The 21019-nt window shown below is 37.7% G+C and overlaps 4 protein-coding genes across 4 annotated transcripts; 2 read left to right on the top strand and 2 right to left on the bottom strand.

Annotated features, from left to right (window-relative positions):
• Window positions 1-104: 104 nt before the first annotated feature.
• Window positions 105-4049, bottom strand: LOC112190861 (inactive TPR repeat-containing thioredoxin TTL3). Its single transcript, XM_024330365.2, has 7 exons — window positions 2776-4049; window positions 1925-2120; window positions 1652-1836; window positions 1236-1569; window positions 925-1129; window positions 739-845; window positions 105-495 (listed from the first exon to the last, which is right to left on the bottom strand). Exons 1-7 carry the CDS (start codon window positions 3771-3773, stop codon window positions 346-348), a joined length of 2175 nt encoding a protein of 724 aa, XP_024186133.1. The 5' UTR covers window positions 3774-4049; the 3' UTR covers window positions 105-345.
• A 5920-nt stretch (window positions 4050-9969) lies between these two features.
• Window positions 9970-10720, bottom strand: LOC112184356 (agamous-like MADS-box protein AGL62). The gene has a single exon (XM_024322615.2). It carries the CDS (start codon window positions 10676-10678, stop codon window positions 10034-10036), a length of 645 nt encoding a protein of 214 aa, XP_024178383.1. The 5' UTR covers window positions 10679-10720; the 3' UTR covers window positions 9970-10033.
• A 4207-nt stretch (window positions 10721-14927) lies between these two features.
• LOC112185924 (senescence-specific cysteine protease SAG39) lies at window positions 14928-16087 on the top strand. Its single transcript, XM_024324257.2, has 2 exons — window positions 14928-15369; window positions 15498-16087. Exons 1-2 carry the CDS (start codon window positions 14928-14930, stop codon window positions 16085-16087), a joined length of 1032 nt encoding a protein of 343 aa, XP_024180025.1.
• A 561-nt stretch (window positions 16088-16648) lies between these two features.
• On the top strand, window positions 16649-17167 carry LOC112184355. Its single transcript, XM_024322613.1, has one exon. The coding sequence runs from the start codon at window positions 16649-16651 to the stop codon at window positions 17165-17167; it is 519 nt and encodes a 172-aa protein (XP_024178381.1).
• The last annotated feature ends 3852 nt before the right edge of the window (window positions 17168-21019 follow it).

The following is a 21019-nucleotide window of genomic DNA, read 5'->3' as shown; positions in this document are numbered from 1 at the left end:
CTATACACTTTCCCAGCTCCTTTTACTCAAAAGGACACTTAATATGAGGCTGGCAAATGAAACAAATTAGTTTGAAAAGGACAACCAATGGAATCCAAAGGCAGTGATTAAACTAGATATGAAATTAAATGAATAATGATCATATATAAAATTCCACAAATGTGGACTAACAAGCTATTTGAATATTTCTCTCTGCAGGATTTTTCTGCCTTAAAACTGTATGAAACAATTGAGTAGCTGATTATGTCACAGGTGAAATATGGTAATCCCAGTATGAAATAAATGATGGTAAATACTAGGAGAGTTACCAAAAAAATATGAGGACAGACCAAAAATGGGTGTCTGCTAGAAACTGGTTCTCACGGAGTCCTCTAAGAACTGGTGGCTTGGGCGGACCATCTCCTTGACCTTTTCACCATTCTTGTAAATTTTAAATGTTGGAACAGATCTTATGCTCTCAGCTTTTGCTATGGCTAAGCTCTCCTCCACATCCACCTTCAAACAAAACAACATTTATTATATAAATCCTTCCAAGGAACACAGATGATGTGACTATAAGGCGCAAGATGATATCCTTTTGAAAACAACAAAAAAGGTTGGGTTCGTCATGCAAGAGAAATAACAGGCAAAGACCCTACTATCTTTTGAAACGATCCATAATAACAAAAATCTCAGCTGAGATTGTAGGAATGCAGGGCAATCTAAACATGGGTGAATATAAACAAATAAATCACCTACCTTAAAAAATTTAACAGATGGATATCTAACGCAAAGCATATTTATGAATGGGGATAGTTCTTCACATTGCTCATTGGATTCAACTTTGAAATGAATGACAGAAACACCTGAAATTTCAAATCTTCGGTTAGACGAGATAGTTGGAATTGGATGAATAACAAACCAGTAAAAGTTGTTCAAACTCACCAGGTGATGATATTGCAGCTTTGAACTTATTTAAATTAGAAACTTCTTCCACTTCACCGCCAGACTTTACATGATGAAGTTCCTCTCCACGGAACTTCTTCAATGCCACTCGAGCCTGGTGAAGAGATTCAACAACCTCATTGTCTCCGGGGAGTTCCCTCCTCAAGACCTCATAATCTCTCACTGCCTCTGCCCATCGTTCTAACTATAAAATTACGCAAGAGAGAAGCTAATGATCACATAAATCAACAAACAACAAATTAAAAGGAATAGAGTTACCTACTCACATGCATGTATGAGGGAAAAATTACCTTTGCATTCGACACAGCCCTTCTTAGAAGGGCTTTGGTGTAATGAGGCTGAATCTTGAGGGCTTGGTTGCAGTCTTCAACAGACTGTTCCCATTGTCCAAGCTTAGACCAGCAAACTGCTCTATTGCAGTATAGAACAGAATTGGAACTATCATACTTGAGGCCCTCCCCATAAGCAGCGCAGGCTTCAGCAAACCTTCCAGAGCTAAAAAGATCGTTACCTTGAGAACGAGCTTTCGCAACCATTTTCACAATATTTGATACCCTTGTAACTTCAACATTGCTGTAATCGATTACACCAGCCTTCTCTACAGCTGCTACTGCATTCTCAAACCTGCGAGAAATCTACTATCCTTTATCACTAACTCTAAAAGTCACAGTTGCTATGCTTTATACGTTTCTGATATGGAGCTTACCTTCCGAATGCCATTTCAACCTGGGCCCTTACATAGAGTACATAAGCTTCAACGAGCATGCCAAATAACTTGGTTTGCAAGCAGGAAGAAGGGTAATTTTCAAACTTAGGTATGTTTGATAGGATGGATTCTGCATCTTCGAGTTTATGGAGCTTCAATAGAGCTTCTGCCTTGGACGCCACAAGCTGTAATTTGATTTTAGTCAGTTCAAGAAACTTGAAAACTTTGTCTACAGCAATTTGGAAGACTCAGTGACTTCAGACGAGGTTCTACCTGAGGGGAGGATTCCAGTCCCATTTCTATGGCTGCATCTGATTCCCTTAGCACATTCTTCCAATCACCAAGCTTACGGGCATCTGAACATTGTTTCAGATGCTTCTCCAGTGACTTCAACTTCTGCAACTCAGACTGTTCTGGCCTTTGTCCAGGAAATGAGAGGTGGTGGGAGGCATTTTCCGCTAGCCCAAAACTGTAAAATGTCCAAGTTAGAGATTGACTGAGATGACTCTGAATTTGATCAACTGAGAGTATGATTCAAAGCAGAGAATGGAAAGACACACATAAACCGGAGAAAATTTATACGATCCCCGGAAGCAAATGGAAGGACAACAAAGCTAAAAACTTTACAAACAAATTACCCATGAATGTTACTGGTCTTGAATCCATCAAGGAATAACCTTTGAAATTATCAGACTTGAAACTGAAAAGGCAACAATTAAATAGCAAGCTCTACATTGCAAAACAAGCATTCAAAAGATCAACATTCTAGAAATACAAAGCATGATGCAACAGAGACATAAGAAGCTTAACTCTACAGCACAGCAGAACAAAAAGAAGCCAACAGTTTTCTCCACTCAAATGCACCTAAGTCCAAGATCAACCTAAAACAACATAAAACTAAAGCAAAACCCAGAGTTATCGAACCCCAAACACACACCAGAGGCAAGTTCCCAAATCCAATGCACCAACACCAATATCAAAACAAAGGTTAAGCACAAATGAAGTATATGAAAACTAAACACACCAATCACATTCATCCAAATTAAGAATGATACATAAAACAAATACATTTCCGAAAAAGCATCATCATTCAAACAATTCCAATCCCAACTTCCCAGACTCACCGAAGATAAAGCGAACCAAGCCGTTGATGCGCCCTCCCATAACCAGGGTCCAACCTGACAGCCTCCTCACACTCCCTCACAGCCTCGGCCAGCCGCCCCAGCGCGGTCAATGCCGCCGCTCTGTTACTCCGGTAAGCAGCATTGTCCGGAGATAAAGACACAGCGCGATCATACATTGTCAATGCCTCCGCAAAATGGCCTTTCTTATACATCTCATTCCCAGCCTTCTTCACCTCCTCTGGATCAGAGTTCCCCATTGCCCTCTTAACCGCCACAGACTCCCCACCAATCTGTAAGTTGCCACCCACATTCGAACCAGTAGCATCCGATTTCGAAACCCCTCGAACTATGCTACCGTGGCCGTAGTTGCCGCACCCCGAACCCAAAACATCAGTCTTACTGCTGGCTCTCCACACAATTCCAGACTTCGTAATTTTCCCGGAAGGGCATATGTTGCCGCTGGGGAACACAGTTGTGGAGGTTGAAGATGAATTATTGGTTGCTACATTTCCACAAGCATTACCAACGCTACCCCCGGCACTAACGTTACTACCGCCGGCGAACGTTTTGCCGGAGTAGATCAACGGCGGTCCGGCGGAGACCGATCTCCGATGCTCCGGCTTCCAATTACGCGGCGTGGTACCGGATCGGGCGCTCTCGGAAGCTCTGGGGCTCATTTCGGAGGAGACAGTTAGCTCGCCGGAGTGGTTGTTGGGTCTACTGCCGTCGGATCTTCTCCCCAGCTGGGTTTTGCTGGAAACCGAACCGGAAGAGCTCGAACTGGAGCTGGAAGTAGTGGCGGCGCCACCTCCATTGTTGTTAACGCCGTTCACTGAGGTCCTGGTCATCAAGGGCGAGACGGGTGAGCCGCCCAGATCGAGCTCTTTGAAATCGGGCTTGTTCTTATTATGGTCGTCATTGCAAGTGACTGAGTCACGGAAGCGAGTCGGGAGCGAGTCGAAACCCGGTTCTTGGGTGGATTTGCCTGTCTGGGGCATTGTAAATTTAACTCAAGAAGAGACTTGATGATTCGGGTCTAGCTAGCTTTTAGTCCTTGGTTGAATGCTCACTCGCTGCCAGTCCGAGAATGTGAGTGGCCTAAGGTAAAACAAGAGCAAAGAGACGAACCCAGAAAGAGAGAGAGAGAGATGGGAAAGTACAGAGAGTAGTGAGGAGGAGGAAGAAGAAGAAGAAGAAGAAGAAGAAGAAAAGGAGGGGATGGGGATCCCGTGATGTAAAAGGAGCAAGCAAAGAATGACTGGAATGAGAGAAAGATTTTTTTTTTTTTCTTTCTTCTTCCTTTTCTTGTTTTGGCATAAAAAGAAAGGAATTTTTTTTTTTTTTTTTTGGGTGCTGTTGGTTCAGACGTCACGAGACTATTGTATTTTCCTTACCATCTTTGTCTGAGTTGTCTTTACCGGTACCTACCTGCGTTTTTTCTCTCTAATTTTTATTGTGATTAACAAAAATTATGATTAACCATCATTGCGTTTTTAATTCTGATTATCCACTTGACTCAATCACCGCCTAATTTTTTATGCGTAACCTCTACCATTATTTAAATCTGTATTCCCTCCTTTAAATATAACAGATAAAAAATAAATTTTGAATTGTCATCTAAAAGAAATATGTAAAGTTCTCTGATATCACGATATTATCAAAATCTCTTTTTAAGATTGTCGAATTATTACTCAAGTAAGTAAGCCGGGTTCTTGTTTAGATGTCATGTTTGATTCGTGGATAGTAAGCATTAGCAAAGAAAACTTGTTCATTTTTTATGTTTAAAATATGAAATGAAATGAAATGAAATGTTTTTAAGAAGAGAAATGGTTCATTCCAAACTTCAGAGAAATCATTTTCCCTCATTCTTTTCTTGCATTTATTATTCACAATATATTATTTTATTACACTATTTACAAATTTTTTAACAACTTTCCGGATAGGTTTTCTTACACTACCAAACATCGGAATATAAAGTTCTTGAGAAATTTTATTTCCCTTCCCATGAGAAAGATAAAAAAATTACTTTCATTTCCATAAATCAAACAAAACCTTAATGATAGCCGACATGGGGGGTTACAGAACCTAAGAGGTCTTAAGTCAGAGAGACTATAATTAGAACAAAGTCCGCAACTCCGCATATAACAAGCCAAGAAGCCGATGCATGCACATCCTCAAGATAGGTCCAAGCGAATAAAGCACATAGTATGTAGATTTCACAGCCTAAACCATAACACCAACATCAGATTGATTGAAAACAGGCGTGAGTCCTCCATCAATCAAAAATTGATAGGCCAAGCACCCACCAAAAGCCTACTTCTCTGCGATCTTGAACATACTCCACCTGAAAGAGTACAAACCAGCAATCATTTTATGCATATTTTAAATGTGTGTTTATAATTAAAGGAACAAAAATATCTTAATTTGATTTTGATTAACAATTCATTTTTTAAATATATTTTAGTTAAGTGGTGCCTCCTAGCAAGCAAAATAATATTTTCTTATAGAACTAAGGAAACCGAAGTTAATGTTTCAATTTTGGATGTCGTTAAGTGGACTTCTCCTAAATAGACAAAAGGAAAAATCGTGCCACTTACCTAATTTTTCAATAAAACTTTAGTGGATGCTTTGGTTTTTTTTTTTTTGTAGGATCAATTGATCAACAAATGATTAGTTGCAACTTCTGATCCACATTACAACTCCTAATTTATTTATTTTATTAGCATAGTGATCGGACTTAGTTCTCGCTTGTGTCTCTTGCTCAAGGTTTTAGTCATTCTTGCTAGTGTTTTATCCCCAAGAAATACAAAGATCTTTAAGATTTCATTCAGTTTACGCTTAGTTTTGAACTATGCATGTTTTTTCTCTATTAAAATTGAGTCTTATGCTCAATGAGTTGTGTAGGGTCTATTGGGTAAAAGCAAAGCCCAGCTCCATATGGTTGTAAGTATGGAGGAAACTAAATTGTTTTAGTGTTGTGAAATGTAAGTACATTCCAAGAGCGTGAAATATATCAGCTCATAAGGTAGCACAACTTATTCATTTTACCGGTATTGACACTTGGCTTCTTCTGTTATCTTGAGTGATATGGATGTAACCATTAAGGACTAGTCATTGCAATGATGTGTGATACTCTGTCCTTTTATTTGAGGCTTTTCTCCATCATGAGATTTCCTAGGATAAGAGTTGGACGATATCAAATTTTACGACCATATTTTATCTTTATGGTTCCTGCATAGATTTCTCTTATTATTTGACTTGACCTAATTACTAGTTAGCATTGATTTTTTTTTTTTTTTTGTATATCTGAAAATACTTCAATTGAAAAGAAGGCACAAACAAGTACATAAACTAAATACAACTGAAACATCTGGTAGGAATACCAAGCAAAACTACAGCAAATAAATAAAAGGGTAATTATCACAAATGGTATCTGAACTTATCATCTATCTTGTCGATAGTACCTGAACTTTAATTTTGATCACAACCAGTACCTGAACTTTTCGATTTTATTTCAAATGGTACCTATCAATAACTTCCGTTAATGTTCTGTTAAAAACTGACATGTGCCAAACTCATTTTTCAAGGATAAATTTGTAAAATTACCCCTTTTCTTTTTGTAATATCACTTATTTTCACTTATATTGTGGTAATATGGCTATAAAAAATGAGACTATGAAAAGGAAAAACTTTCAACTTCAATTAAAAATATATATGAATGACAGGAAAAAAAATTACGAAAGTTTTGATAAGCTTTTGATTTTAAATATTTTATAGTTTGTCAAAAAAATTTTTTTATAGTTTTATTTGAAATGTTTTGTCAATATCTATAAAACAATTTGTTGAGATCTTGTTTTTAAATTTTATTTTTAATTGAACTTATATTTTTATGAACATATTAATTGATCAAAATATCTAGTAAACAAAATTATTTTAATGGGTACGTATTTTAGTCAAACTACTATTGAATATAGGTCATGTGTTTTGCACATGTTAGTTTTTAACGGAACATTAACGTAAGTTAGTGATAGGTACCACTTGAAATGAAGTTGAAAAGTTCAGGTACTGGTTGTGATCAAAATTAAAGTTCAGGTACCATTGATAAGATAAATGATAAGTTCATATACCATTTGTGATAATAACCCAAGAAATAATAAAAACTTAGTGAGGACAAGGAAGCCCATCACTAGTTAAAACAAAGACAAGAGAGGTTGGGGGTTATTAACCCACAATTATGTGCACAACCTCGATTTGGCTAACTTTGCTGCTGCATTGGCAATACGGTTAGCTTCACGGGAGATCCAATTCCAAGAGACATTGCTAAGAAGATGACGGATGCGATGAAACTCAATGAGACAAATACCCCTATTAGCAGTTGACTTGAACTTAGAAATACCCCTATTTTGATGTATTCCGTCAACACAAGTTAGCATATAGGTCACTTTGACTTCTTAGTATCATTTATACGTTGTTATTTGATTTAATTTGCTAGTATTTCTATTTTAAGTTTTTAACCCATAGGCCTAAGAAAATAAAAATTACATCAAATTGGAATTAATAAATTGTGTTTTCCCCTTTAAAATGGTCATTTGAGTTATTATAATTATAATTATAATAATTTTTTTTTGAAAATAGGGTCATTACGGCTGTCCTTAAGCCTTAACCATTAATGAAACCAAAGAATACATGGGGACATAACCATTAATGAAACTAAATAATAATAATTACTATTATTGTTACTATTTTGAGAATGATTCTCTGAATGTGGATAAACTTGGTTTTGAATTCTTACAATTCCAAATGTGGTAAGGTGAGTTTCTTTCCAAGTTGTCCCAAATTTAAATTTAAGAAATATTCCTAAAAAGCCCATTATTTTTCTGCAACAAATTAAACTTGTGTCCAAATTTGTTATTTTCTATATATATATATATATATTATTAAAAAATAAAAATAGCTACATGACATCATATACTCCGCTTGTAGACATCCAAAATCAGAAGGGGTATACTAAAAAAATGAGCTAAACCTTCGTTGTTCCCATGAACTCGTTCTTCATTCATAAAAATTGCTAACTTGTTATCCCAAAAAAAAAATGAAAGCTTTTCTAATGTTAGTAAAGCCCAGAAATCCGTTGGACCTTCTTTCATTATGGGTCCGACGTGGATTTACCCAAACTGACCTTTTTTTCAATGCAATGTCGTACCCCCGGGATTTCTCTACTTTAGGGAAGAGCCTGATATCAACCCTTCGGCGGAGCAGATTACCGATATGCCCTTTGACTTGAGCATTACAACCCGCAATGCAGTGGCAACCATAATTTCTTTTGTTGTGAAGTGCAGTGCACAATGTCTGCCTCATAAAATTCAAACAAATTGTTTCGGTTAAATACTTGAAAATTATTTCCTACTAATCTTAAGATATATATTTGTCACTTTTCCCAAATCAGTTTCCCTTGCATTTTCTTTTGTATATAATAATGTATGTTAAAATTGTCTATCATGTATTTCTCAAATTGTTATTTGATCATATGTATCAAGATCTCACGGAGATTCTTTTAGTAATTTCTTTGTTCATAAAAAAATAGTAATTAATTAAAGTAATAGTTTTTTTTAATAATTGATTAAAATAAAATTAAAACGAAAAATAGTGTAATGTCAATTCAAGACGCATAATAGCTTTCTGAAAAAGAAAAGAAAAATGAAATTGATAGAATCTTGAAATGTTTAGTAATGATTAAACATACACCTAAATGATGAGGGTCTGAGCAAATAATTAACCAACTAGGTTGAATACTCCGGCGCGCCGACACAACTATAGAATGATCAGTGTTAAAAAGTTTCCCTTGACTGTATGCCACATGAGGTAAACACCACAACGGCACCAAACCCGGGAGCAATGACGAGCCAAAGCAGCAACCCGATCACTGTTACCTTAGTCGTTCCCACCAATATCACAACTAACCGCCATCAACCATAAGTGATTGTAGATTGCAAGCAAGTTATTTAGATAGCGGACCAATTAATGAACCATAAACTCGATAATGTATCATGAGACTTGTTGGTGGATCAAAAATATGACAAAGTTCGAGATCTAGCCATGACATTCATATATGTCCATCACAACGATGGAGGACGTTGATAGAAAAGCTCTCGGTACAAAAAGCTACCTTATCTAGGAAGAGATTTAGAGAACTGGCGTGCACTTGTACCAACAGAAATGTACGTCTGAATAACATCAAGTGCACTTTTTGGTTATTAAAAAAAATGTTGACTACAAATATCAAGAATTGAGATCACCTAATAGGTGCTGAGTCACTTGTACTGTCGGTGCACAGAAGAAAAATAACTCTCTCACGCAAACCAAAACTCTTTTATGTTACTGCCACTAAGCGTATGAGTATTCAACTTTCGCCAAGGAATTGTTTGAATGGAGGGAAAAATGTGAGATTTTACTAAAAATCAGGATTTGATTTTATAAATCCAATACTTGAATTGCCTCATTTGGGATTTTTAATAAAGAAATTATAAAGTTCTTACCAAAATTCTAAGTTGGAAATTTTCTTTGTTCTTTTCTAATCGTGCACCAACACCAGAGAACAAGCCACCTTCATCATCTCTCTTTTGTCCACCGCAAAGGATGAGGCATAAGGTTCTCTTTGAAGAAGGTTTATGTGCAAAAGAGATGTCAGAGATTGTCTTTGAAGCCATCTCCACCGCCAATATACGAATAAAACTCCATTATTGCTTGAGAGCTTAGAATCAAGAATTGATCAATCAATATATTTGATGTTTACATGAGATTAAAATTTCATTAGAATAAAAAGAGTGATTTGATACTGAACTACTGAAAGGAGGTGACTACATGCGCGTTGTTTTTTTTCTTTATCTAATTAACTGATATATATGTTTTTCCCATGTTATAAATATAAAATTGTCAATTCTTGTGTGGAATGTACGTGAACACATCAAAAATTGATGTAATCTCATTATTTTAAATTTCTATAAGAATTACAATTTATTTATCCAGACACAGCCTAGAGCTTAAGTTTTTGGAAATATGAACTCTCACTTTTACATAAATCACAAATTCACAGATTAATTTAACGTGTCAAAGGTTCATGTGAAGCATTAGATCAAAACACGCAAACTGAGAACATTAAGTCTCAAGCTATCGAATACATAATTTGTTGGCACATATACATAGTCGAAAATATAGGGCATATATATGTCCAAATACTACTATTAACTTGTTCAACTCTTTAAATAGTAAAATTTGGGTTAATTGCGCTCGTCATGCTGCTCCATGAAAGCTGTGCTTGGTGTTCTTCTACAATATCACAGTTGCGTTCTCTTACTGGATCAGAAGTAGAAGTACTAGTACTGAAGCCAATCAAACTCAAAAAATCTTTGGTGTGTGATTCTCTTCTCTTCGTCTCATGTAATTCATATGCCAGCTCGTTTCTTATAACTTCTAAGCAACTTTTATATTGCTCAAGTTGTTTTAGTCCCATATCTTCAATAGGCAGATTATCCCACCAAAACCTGGCCTTTCCAAGCTCATCCTTACCATCAGCTGCCTCTTTTCCAAGCTTGCTGCCGGCCAAATCATCATCATGAGCTTCATTGCCTTCGTCGTCAAGTGTATACGGAAACTCTCGTGTGCCCTTATTATTGTTATTTTTGGTTCGCGGATCATCATACCGGTCAATGATGGAGTCTGCTGAAGGGTGACCAAACCGGTAAACACGGTCACCTGGCGAAAAGACAACGATGGCGATTTCGGCACCGGATAACCTGCAAAACTCACTGGCTTTGTGAAACAGACCCTTTCGCCGCTTAGAGAATGTGGCCATTAGGTAGTTCTTGTTACTGATTTTCTCGATTTCTATCTTCCTGCGTCCCATGATTTCTTCTTCAATTGATCACCTTAATCAGTCGTGTCGATCTAGAGCTATTGAGTTGACAACTTTGTCAAGTCGTGCAGTGCATATATATAGACGATGTATACTCAATTAGGAAAGACCATACATACAAGTCAACGACGTCACGATGGCATGCAGGAAGATACTTTCCTAATTAGGGGCGTTCACTTTTATTTGCGCTACTTGCCCCGTTTCTTTCGGTCTAAAATTTTGGACCATGCAAATCGGGAAATTTCCTTTTCTTTCAAATAAAAACTAATTAGGATTCATTCTCACAAAAAAGAAAAAAGAAAAAAAAAAGCTAACTAGGATTAAAATTATGTTTCACAGATTGTCAAAATAATGATCAACGTCTGATCAAGCAGGTTCTGTTTTAACAACAGCTATGGATACGCTCAAATTCTAAATATTATCCAAAGAGTTTGATAATTCTATGACATTAAATTAGAAAGTTGTCCTAATTACGTTATAAGATCTAAGTAAATATCTAATTAGTGTTGACTTGTGAGTCATTTTGTGTAGAATAAGTTTGCTTGCATATAAAGTAAACTTGTAGGAGAAGGATCTTGTAGAAGAAGGAAACTTGGAGGACAAGTACACTTAGAGAACAAGATGTGTAATGTAGTAGTGTAGGGCTTGTATATATACCACCATTTACATCATTCTATTCAAAAATTCATCACTCACAAAAATTTATTCCTTTCTATTTCATATTTTGACTATTAGTTTTTCATTGCCAGCTTAGTTGGAACCTTCAATTTTTGAAGTTTCAACAATTTTTTACTAGCTGGGAGAGTAATTGGTAACGAGATTTTTTCCAGCTGAAATTCTTTATGTTAATTTTAGTGGTTATCTTATTCGATTAGCGCTTCTGAAAGGAAAGGAAAACCGATTGAGCAAAGGAGACACATTGGCCTCATGATCGGAAGAGCCTCATCCGTGTATAACCCTTGTATCACAAACCTAGCCTTAACATTAGCCGCATGTGATAAAAGGGATTGCTTAGTAGTAATAAGCAATCCTCTGATTTAAGTAGTCAATGGCTATTTGCCTATCATCCCGAGCTTCCGATTCCTATTAAATCTAGGGTTGAAGTATCCGATCACTACTTTCCAAAAATATCCATTAGGCTAGGAAATTTAAAAAAAAAAGAATAAAAAAACCCTGCACACATCATCCCTATTCCAAGTAGAATGAGAGCATTCTAGAGGAGGCATCCTCTCTACCAATGGATGAATTGTTCGTGGGATAACACCGTCTTGCTATTAAATGATCAATCATCACTATCCTAACAAACCGTTTTTGTTCATTCCCTGAAGAGCTCGAAATGTTGATAGTCCTAATCCAATCTCTATTTTAATTGTTTGAATTGTTACACATCACTGCCACTGTATTATCTTCTTTGATAAAGATTGATACCTCCTCACGCTATTATTTATCAAAGATTTTGTTCATTTAATCTTGCTAACTACTGAGTAGTGATCTTGCATATGTGACAGTTTTATCTACAAGGGACGTACGTACTCCGCCAAAGTAGAGAATATTCTTTTTGAGGTAATAAAGAAAAATACCGTTTATCTGTAAGGGGGGAAAGGAGGAACAGTATTATTCATATGTAACAGTGCTGGGTAATGTGACTAATGTCCAGATGTAACAGTGAAGCATGAGATGAACTCTCTTCTGGCATTGGAGACAAAAGTTGAAATGACGGCCATGGAGCGACAGATGTATGGAACTCTATCAATAATAAAGTTTCTCAGGACATTTATCAGGCACGAAAGTAAGTACGTAAATTTCGGGTACGGACCACCGCCGGTGATTCCAGTATAGACCAACCGGATCTTTATATAAATACAATAATTAACAATCTACTATTAAGTGTAACTGCGTGGTCCATGCCCGAAATATATGTGTACCATTCGTAACATATACATAAGGAAGTTTATAATTTAAAAAAAAAAATTTGTCCATTTACCTAAATTTGACCTACATTAGCCTCACTTACCTAAATATATTATAAAATTACCTATTTACCTAACAAATTACATATTTTTTGCCATAATACCTAATTAAATATTTTTTATTTATTTTTATTTTGTCTAAAGAGAGAAGTCATTGGAGACTTCTATCAAAGGCCGCCGGACTTTGGTCAAGATCGCCGAAATTTAGTCATCAGTCACTGGGAACCTCGCCGGATGTCCCTAAAGATGTTATCGGAGATCGCATAGGTCACCGGAGAATATTATAGCCTCTAAAAAAAACCCAATAGAAAATTTAATGCCCCCCAATAAAATATTTATTACCCCCAATAAAAAGTTTATTGCCCCCCCTAAATAATAAACTTATTACCCCCTAATAAACCTTTTATTCTCCCTTCCCCCTCCCAATAATAAATTTCTCTATATTAATTACAAGAAATCAGAGGAAGAAAAAGCTGTACAGTTTGATACATTAAAGAATAAGAAGAAGAGCACCACACTACACCCCTTTCAATGGGGCCCATTGTAAAGCTAAAACATCAATCAGCTTGCACATGATGGTTTAATAAGCATGAGAGCTTGGAATAAGAAATTACAAGTTCAAGTCAATCAACTCAATATGCACACCATGTTGAGGTGCAGGTGGAAATGGGGAAATCCACAGTACGTACCACGTGAAATATCAAATTTCCAAAAATGGTTTTGCATAATTTGGTTGCCATTCGTCATCAGCTCGAGCAAAGCTCAGACACCTGGTCCCCTTTCCAGAGTTGAAACATAGTTTCTCACCGGTGGCTCAAATCAACTTGTCATCCTCTTGAGATGAAACTATTTCACCTACAATCACATACTTTATCACAGAAATCAAAGCCGAAAGGTAAGATCTGATTCAATAGAGTATTTACAGAGGCATTGAATTATCATGCCGGGCATAGTTGCTGTTCAAAGGAGGCGGTGGCATTGGCGTTCCGGCCAAGGCGTCGATAAGCATCGACTTGCCGGAACGGCTAGCGCCGAGCACCGCCAGCACTTCTTCCTCGCGAGCCCCGCAGAGATGTCGTTCAGCAGCGTCTTGGACGTCCTCGTGAACAGGCTCTCCCCTCCGACTGGCTTCGACAGCGTCGCCGCGCCGTGGGAGGCGCGTGGGAAGTCGTCGAGCTCCTTAGTTAAAAACGGTGATGTCTGATTCTCTGACGCCGGTTGGAATTTCACCGGACGACGACTACCGCCAAATCAAGAGGGGAGAAGAAGAGATCGGAGAGGGGAGGAGAAAGAGAGAGGGAAGAGAGGGGGATCTGTGATTTGGATCAGGGATAGAGAGATGTGGTTTTAGTGGCAGAATGGTAGATTTGTAATTTATTAATTAAGTATGAGATTTAAATCGGATAAGTGAGCACACCAATTTATTATTGGCGTAAGTGGGTTTATGTTAACTCAAATTTAGTTCCGCCTCTGCTTATTGGCCTACAATTGAAAATTTTAGATGGAGAACCACTTTCTAGATCATGCAGTTGAATATTAGGACCATGCACCATTACTAATCCTAAAACCAACTTTCTAATCATGTATGATCCTGTCTAGGAAACATAAGGACACTAATGGGTATATGCAGGTTAAAATATTCATGCATATGTAAGGAAAATGTGATAACTTGTTCTAAATGGTTTTGACAAAAAATGTCAATATGCCTGCCGTTCTTTATGTATCTTTTGCTTCTTGTTGTGTTCTGCTTGCCGTTCAGCTGGTAGTTGTCTTTCTTTAGGATGAGTCTTGTTCTTCTCTCCTCGTCCAATAGATTTTGAATCTTAACTGTCTTTGTTCCTGTAAAAAGCCAATGAGATCTAGTTAAGCCTGATTTTCTGGTACTTATATAGAGAAGGAATGGCGAATTAATGCTTTCGGGTGGACAGAAAGCTTCATTGGATGGAGTACTTTGAAGATGACTTGGTACCAATGCTGCATATTCCAATCAAGTTTGACCTGCAAAGTCTGGACAAATTAGTTGCCAAAGAGTGACGGAGGAATTTGTGAAAGCACAGAAGAAGAAACAATAACAATTTCCAAAAAAAAAGTGCTTTGTTCTTGTACGTGTCATTATATTATATTGATGTTACACAGCTGGTTCAATTCGATCATATCAAAACTTTGATTTTTCGGGGACGCGTACCCGGAGATATCAAGGTCATTTTCTGTATAAAACCAGCTTCTCTTTAGTTCATTTACTCCATCAAATCATATCCTAGCTAGCAAGCATGGAGTTCATAAACCAGATGTACTCTAAATGTATTTGCCTGTGCTTGATCCTCATATTCGGGGCTTGGTCTTCTGAAGCCACCTCTCGGAATCTTGAAGATGCAGCCATGTATGAGAGATACGAGCAATGGATGACTCGTTATGGACGCCAATACAGCAGCATGAATGAGAAGGAGACTCGCTTCAATGTATTCAAGAAAAATGTGGCAATGATTGATTCTTCGAATAGCGATGTAAACAAACCATACAAATTGAGCGTCAATCAATTTGCAGACCTTACAACTGAAGAATTCAAATCCCAAAGGACTGGATTCAAGGGTCTTCGGGATACCCCTCGGCCGACTACTTCTTTCAAGTACGAAAATGTTAGCGTAGTGCCATCTTCACTAGACTGGAGAACGAAAGGAGCTGTAATGCCTGTCAAAGACCAAGGCCAATGTGGTACGTAGTCAATTGCTTCTGATTGTTATTTAGGGATAATGCATGCACTATTGTACTAATGGAATTCTGTTTCATTTGATTTCAATAATGTTCTAACTACTATATCTGTAATTGGAATTACTATGCAGGAAGCTGTTGGGCTTTCGCAACAGTGGGAGCCTTGGAAGGAGCTCTTCAGCTTGCTACTGGTGAACTAGTCTCTATGTCTGAGCAAGAGTTGGTTGACTGTGACGTCGGAGGTGAGAATGAAGGCTGTATGGGTGGCTACCCCGACGTTGCCTTTCTGTACATCATAGAAAAGCACGGGCTTACAAACGAGGCTAATTATCCCTATACTGCTACTGATAATGTGTGCAATACTACAGAGGCAGACAGCCCTTCAGGTAGCATAACCGGCTACGAAGATGTGCCTGTAAACAGTGAACAGGACCTTCTCAAGGCTGTTGCTAATCAACCTGTATCCGTTTGCATTCAAGCTGAGGGAGCATTCGAATACTATTCATCTGGTGTGTTGACAGGATATTGTGGAACGGACCTCGACCATTGTGTTACTGCTATTGGTTACGGAACAACTGATGAGGGGATCGATTATTGGTTGCTGAAAAACTCATGGGGCACAGAATGGGGTGAAGAAGGCTACGTTAGGATACAAAGAAATATAGAGGCTGTGGAAGGAATGTGTGGCATTGCTACGTCAGCCTCTTACGCTACTGTGTAGATGATTTTACCTTTGGAATAAATGCCTACCACAACTGGACGTAGGTGTATATATTATGATAAACTTGTTTGTAATAATACTAGTGAGAAACTAGCTACGGATCCATTTATTAAACAACTATAGTGCTTCTCCATAAGTCTCTCCCGATGCTTCCACGCTCTTCCTACCACACTTTCCACACATAATTTTGAATTCATATTTCGATACTTGAAGACTCTTCTACTGTCATAAGATGTTGATTGTCTTTTTGGATAGCTTAAATTCTCTACTTATGGAGTGAAGATTCAGAAAATTAAGTACATTATGTCTGCTGCTACAAAAGTGTTGCCCGATGTAAAATTCAGTCTTGGGGTAATTCTATTGGCATAGTATCTTAATATGCTTATTGCTATTTTGTGTGATATTCGTTTTGGTGATTTATGTGTGTTTATGAACTGTTTTGAAAGCTAACACATATATCTACAGAAATGTCACCATGTTGAAACTTCATGCTTTTTAAGGTTTTTGAAACTAGAACTTATAGAATTTTTCTTTTACTTTTGCTCATTAGGGAGTATTTACATGAACCTCAACAATGTTTTGATGCTCAGTACTGGAACAAACTTTAGAGCCTGGAGAAACTCAGGAGAACGTTACATGATGATGCATGAGAACATAGACTTAGTTTTTCATGAGGATGAACCTGAGGCACTAACTGATGAGAGTTCAGCTGAGGAGGTTAAGGCTTTTAAAGCCTGGCACATGTCAAATAGAATGGGTAAGAACAGCATTAGGAACACTATGTCTGACACTGTAAGAGGTAGTGTAGAAGAACTTGATTTGGCTACTGACTACATGGAGGCCATTGAGAGAAAATTTAAAGAGAGTGAGAAGGTAGAGGCTGCAAGATTGTCTAAGGCTTTTTATGACCTGAAGTATGATGGATCTGGGGGAGTTAGAGAGCACATAATGAAGCTGATCAACATTAATGCTAGTCTCAGGGAGTTATTGACGGGAGTGAATGATAGACAAGTGGTGCATGTTGTACTGCATTCCCTGCCATTTCCTTCAGTGGACTTAGAACTAGCTACAATGCACTAAAGGGTACCTGGACCATATATGAACTCATATCTATCTGTACTTGAGAGCATAAAGTAAGGCTTGTATGTAACGCCCCGAAAGGATTATGTTATAGCGCCGCAAGCCTCTGAACATGAGTCTGCAGCTTGTGCCACAAACCCATGCCACCAAAGCTTGCAAGGCCTTTTAAAATTGTGGTGAGAAAAACGTTTACGATTGAGGTTGAGAGTACGATTCGGAAGCGTAAAGATTTTACAACAAAAGAGTACTTTATTTACATTCCACAAAAGCCATGAGTCCAAGATTCGGGTTTCAGATTCACGCTAAGTAACACACACCAAAAGATAGGCAGGCGGATACTAACAAATTTACAAAGGTTCCCACAAAAAGACAAAGTCACATTCACAATTTCAAAAGGAGGGAGACTGATCAACACCTGCCAAACCAACAGTCAAGTCCAAAAGAAGCTATTCACAACTTGACGATGCCAACACCCAAGTGTCTAAGTCTTGTCCTCAGCTAGCTCCTGCTCAGTTCCTGGAGGGAAAGTAGGGGTGAGCATCACATACGTTCATCGCCCAGTAGAGGAGCTCAACCCCACTAGGTTTTATAAATAGCATGCAGTAAAGGATTATCACGAACTTAGAAATGCGTAAGACATAAAAATAACATAAAGAAAATCATTAAGTACACGACTCGTAGACGGGATCCCAATAGCTCACAAACCAGATGACCGGTCCCATAGACCAACTACACGGCCTTACCTCAAATAGAATTTTACCAGGTAAGCGTAGCGAGAGCGTCCACTACCTTGCTACACACACGTACCGGGCCCGTCATTACGATCGGAAATACCCGAACGACGGCGTAACTAACCCTCCGGAGGTTAAGGGGATCGAACCCAAGGAAGTCAGAGCCACCCTTCGCTCTCAAGTCATCTCACTTGACCGTATAGCACGGCCTGACACGTTAATAGTTATTTACGTGTCAATAAAACGAAATAAAATAAAGTAGAAATATAAATATAAATAAAACATACCGAAACCTTGCATACGTCATGCAACACTTAAAACGAATATGTAAAGAAAACTCTAGCGAGGCGTAGGTGAGTCCCCCCTACCTGGAATCCGTGCTTAGACAATCTCCGAGCTATCACCGTCGTTGGGTAAGCCTTGGTCACTGGAATCCTAAACCCAACAATTCTAAGTTAGTAACTTCCTTAGAACAAATAATTTATCCTTCACCTATATATCATTTTCGACCAATTCTAAGTCACGTAAATAGTTCAAGCGAACAACTAATTTCCACAAGGCCAAACCAAACCTTTAACTGTAATCTAGTTTCTGCCAAACTCAACCAAATCTGCAACTTACTCTACAATGAGACAGTTGTACCCAACAATCACGTCCAACACTTTTGGCTCCCACAACACACAATTATGTATATAAATATACATATACCAAGACCAAACCATTGACTAGTCATGCTGGACGTCACCATTCATAAAACATATTCCAAAGATCCTTTATTAAACAATTATAGTAACCTACACCACTACCAAAAGCTGACCAGATTTATACCCAAGAATGCTTCTTACCTCAATTTGATCAATACCCAGTCAAGTAGCCTTCACCCCAAAATCCTTCTTCTTCGATTTATGTACTGCACAATCCCACCTTTTAACTGGCAAGAGCCCTCGATCGACCTCCAGCTCCAATTCTCTACTCTTCCCCAATTCCAAACCTTGATTTAAGAAGAACTATAAATTTCCCAGTCTTATAATCAAATCGAAATACTAAGTGAACACCAGGGATGAGTTGGATTGGGATTACCTTAGGAGTGAACTGATCTCAGTCTAATTTCCAAAGCCCAAGCTTCTACACTCGGCAACGGAAGAAGATAGGGACTTCAGTGGCTTCTAACCCGTTGCCATGGCTGGTTTCTTCGTTCTTGGGAAGGTTGGGTAAGAAAGGTGATTTGGGTTTTAGGTGGATGCAGATGAGATTAGTGGATGTAATCTCTGGTTCTGAGAACTAAAGGAGTATGGTTGGCATGCAAGTGACGGAAAAATCTAGAGATATAGGTGGAGAAGGCTGTCAGTGAGGTGGTGAGTGGTGTAGGCAAGAGGTATAGACACGTGACTTACCCAGACTAACGTGTTTCATTCCCAGATACACACCTCTAGCAGCTCATGCACTCTTAAGTGAGCAACTGTTCTAACTAAATCCCTTCACTATGTTTAATAACGTGGCCTAACTCAAAATCTTTATAAACTCAACTTGTACCAGACCATACTAAAGGCCTACAAGAACCTTTAATTCCGTACATAACTGAAAATTGTTCTACCTAACCGGAACTAACTCACTCTCCAACTCTAGGAGAAAAAAAAATTCAAAACCAAAGCCTGAGAAAATTCAAAGTAATTAAACAAAATTACCGGGGCTCACATTGTAGCTGAAGGGTTCACACAAAAGGAAGGTATGGATTTTACAGAAACATTTTCACCAGTTTCAACTAAGGACTCTTTTAGAATCATAATGGCTCTTGTAGCTCACTATGATATGGAGTTACATCAAATGGATGTAAAAACAGCATTCTTAAATGGTGAACTGAAAGAAGTGATATACATGTCACAACCAGAAGGCTATATTGAAACTGGAAAAGAAAACTAGTCGGTAAACTTAAGAAATCTATTTATGGACTTAAATAGGCATCTAGGCAATGGTATAGAAAATTTGATTCTGTGGTTGCATATTTTTATTTTACATAAAATTTGGTAGATGAATGTGTTTATCTTAAAGTTGTTGGAAACTAGTTTGTTTTTCTTATCCTATATTTAGATGACATTTTCCTTGTTAGCAGTAACATTAAATTGCTGAAAGATACCAAAATATTTCTATCGAAATTTTTTGATATGAAGGATCTAGGAGAAGCTTTTTATGTATTAGGAATTGAGATAAAGAGAGACAGAACACAAGGGCTATTGGGATTATCTCAACAAGCCTACATATCAAAAATACTTCAGAGGTTTGATATGGCTACTTGTACTCATGGGGAGGTTCCAATATTTAAGGGAGATAAATTAAATAGGGATCAATGCCCTAAAACATGTGTTGAGAAAAGGGAAATGGAGTCTGTACCATATGCTAGATTAGTTGGTAGTCTCTTGTATGCACAAGTGTGCATTAGGCCAGATTTATCCTTTACAGTTGGTATGTTATCCAGGTTTCAATCTGATCTTGGACATAAGCATTGGATTGCTGGCAAAAGGTATTGTGATACCTACAGAGGACTAAGAGTCACATGCTTGTGTATAAGCGTGTAAAGAAGTTTAAACTTGTAGGCTTCACAGACTCAGATTTTGCAGGCAATTATCCTGCATCAATGAAGTCTACTTGTGGCTATGTATATATGTTGGCAGGTGGTGCAGTGGCTTGGAAAACAATGAAATAGTCATTGATAGCCACATCCACCATGCAAGCAGAAATAATTACCATATATGAAGGTGTATGTGAAGGCATCTGGATCAGAAACTTTCTTTTGGAAACAAAGATTTTAAGTAATCTTGTTGAAGGAAAGTTGAAAGTTTATTGTGACAATGAAGCTATTGTGATCTTCAGCAAGAATAGCAAAAGGTCTAATAATTCAAAACATATAGACTTGAAGTTCTACAGTGTGAGAAAGAGGGTAAAACATGGAGAGATTGATATAGCTGCCATTAGTACAAATGCAAAGTTTGCAGACCCTTTTACCAAGGCATTAACAGTTTCAGCTTTCAAGAAACATGTTGAGGATATGGGAATTTTGTCCAGTTTAGATTCTTGAGTTCAGTAAGAGCAAAAGTTGTAAAGATCATGTTTTTCAGTTTCTTAG

The sequence above is a fragment of the Rosa chinensis genome, chromosome 2 (assembly GCF_002994745.2).
Source record: "Rosa chinensis cultivar Old Blush chromosome 2, RchiOBHm-V2, whole genome shotgun sequence".
Classification (NCBI taxonomy): domain Eukaryota; kingdom Viridiplantae; phylum Streptophyta; class Magnoliopsida; order Rosales; family Rosaceae; genus Rosa; species Rosa chinensis.
The sequence above is the reverse complement of the archived record's forward strand: the minus strand, read 5'-3'. Positions and strand labels throughout refer to the sequence as shown.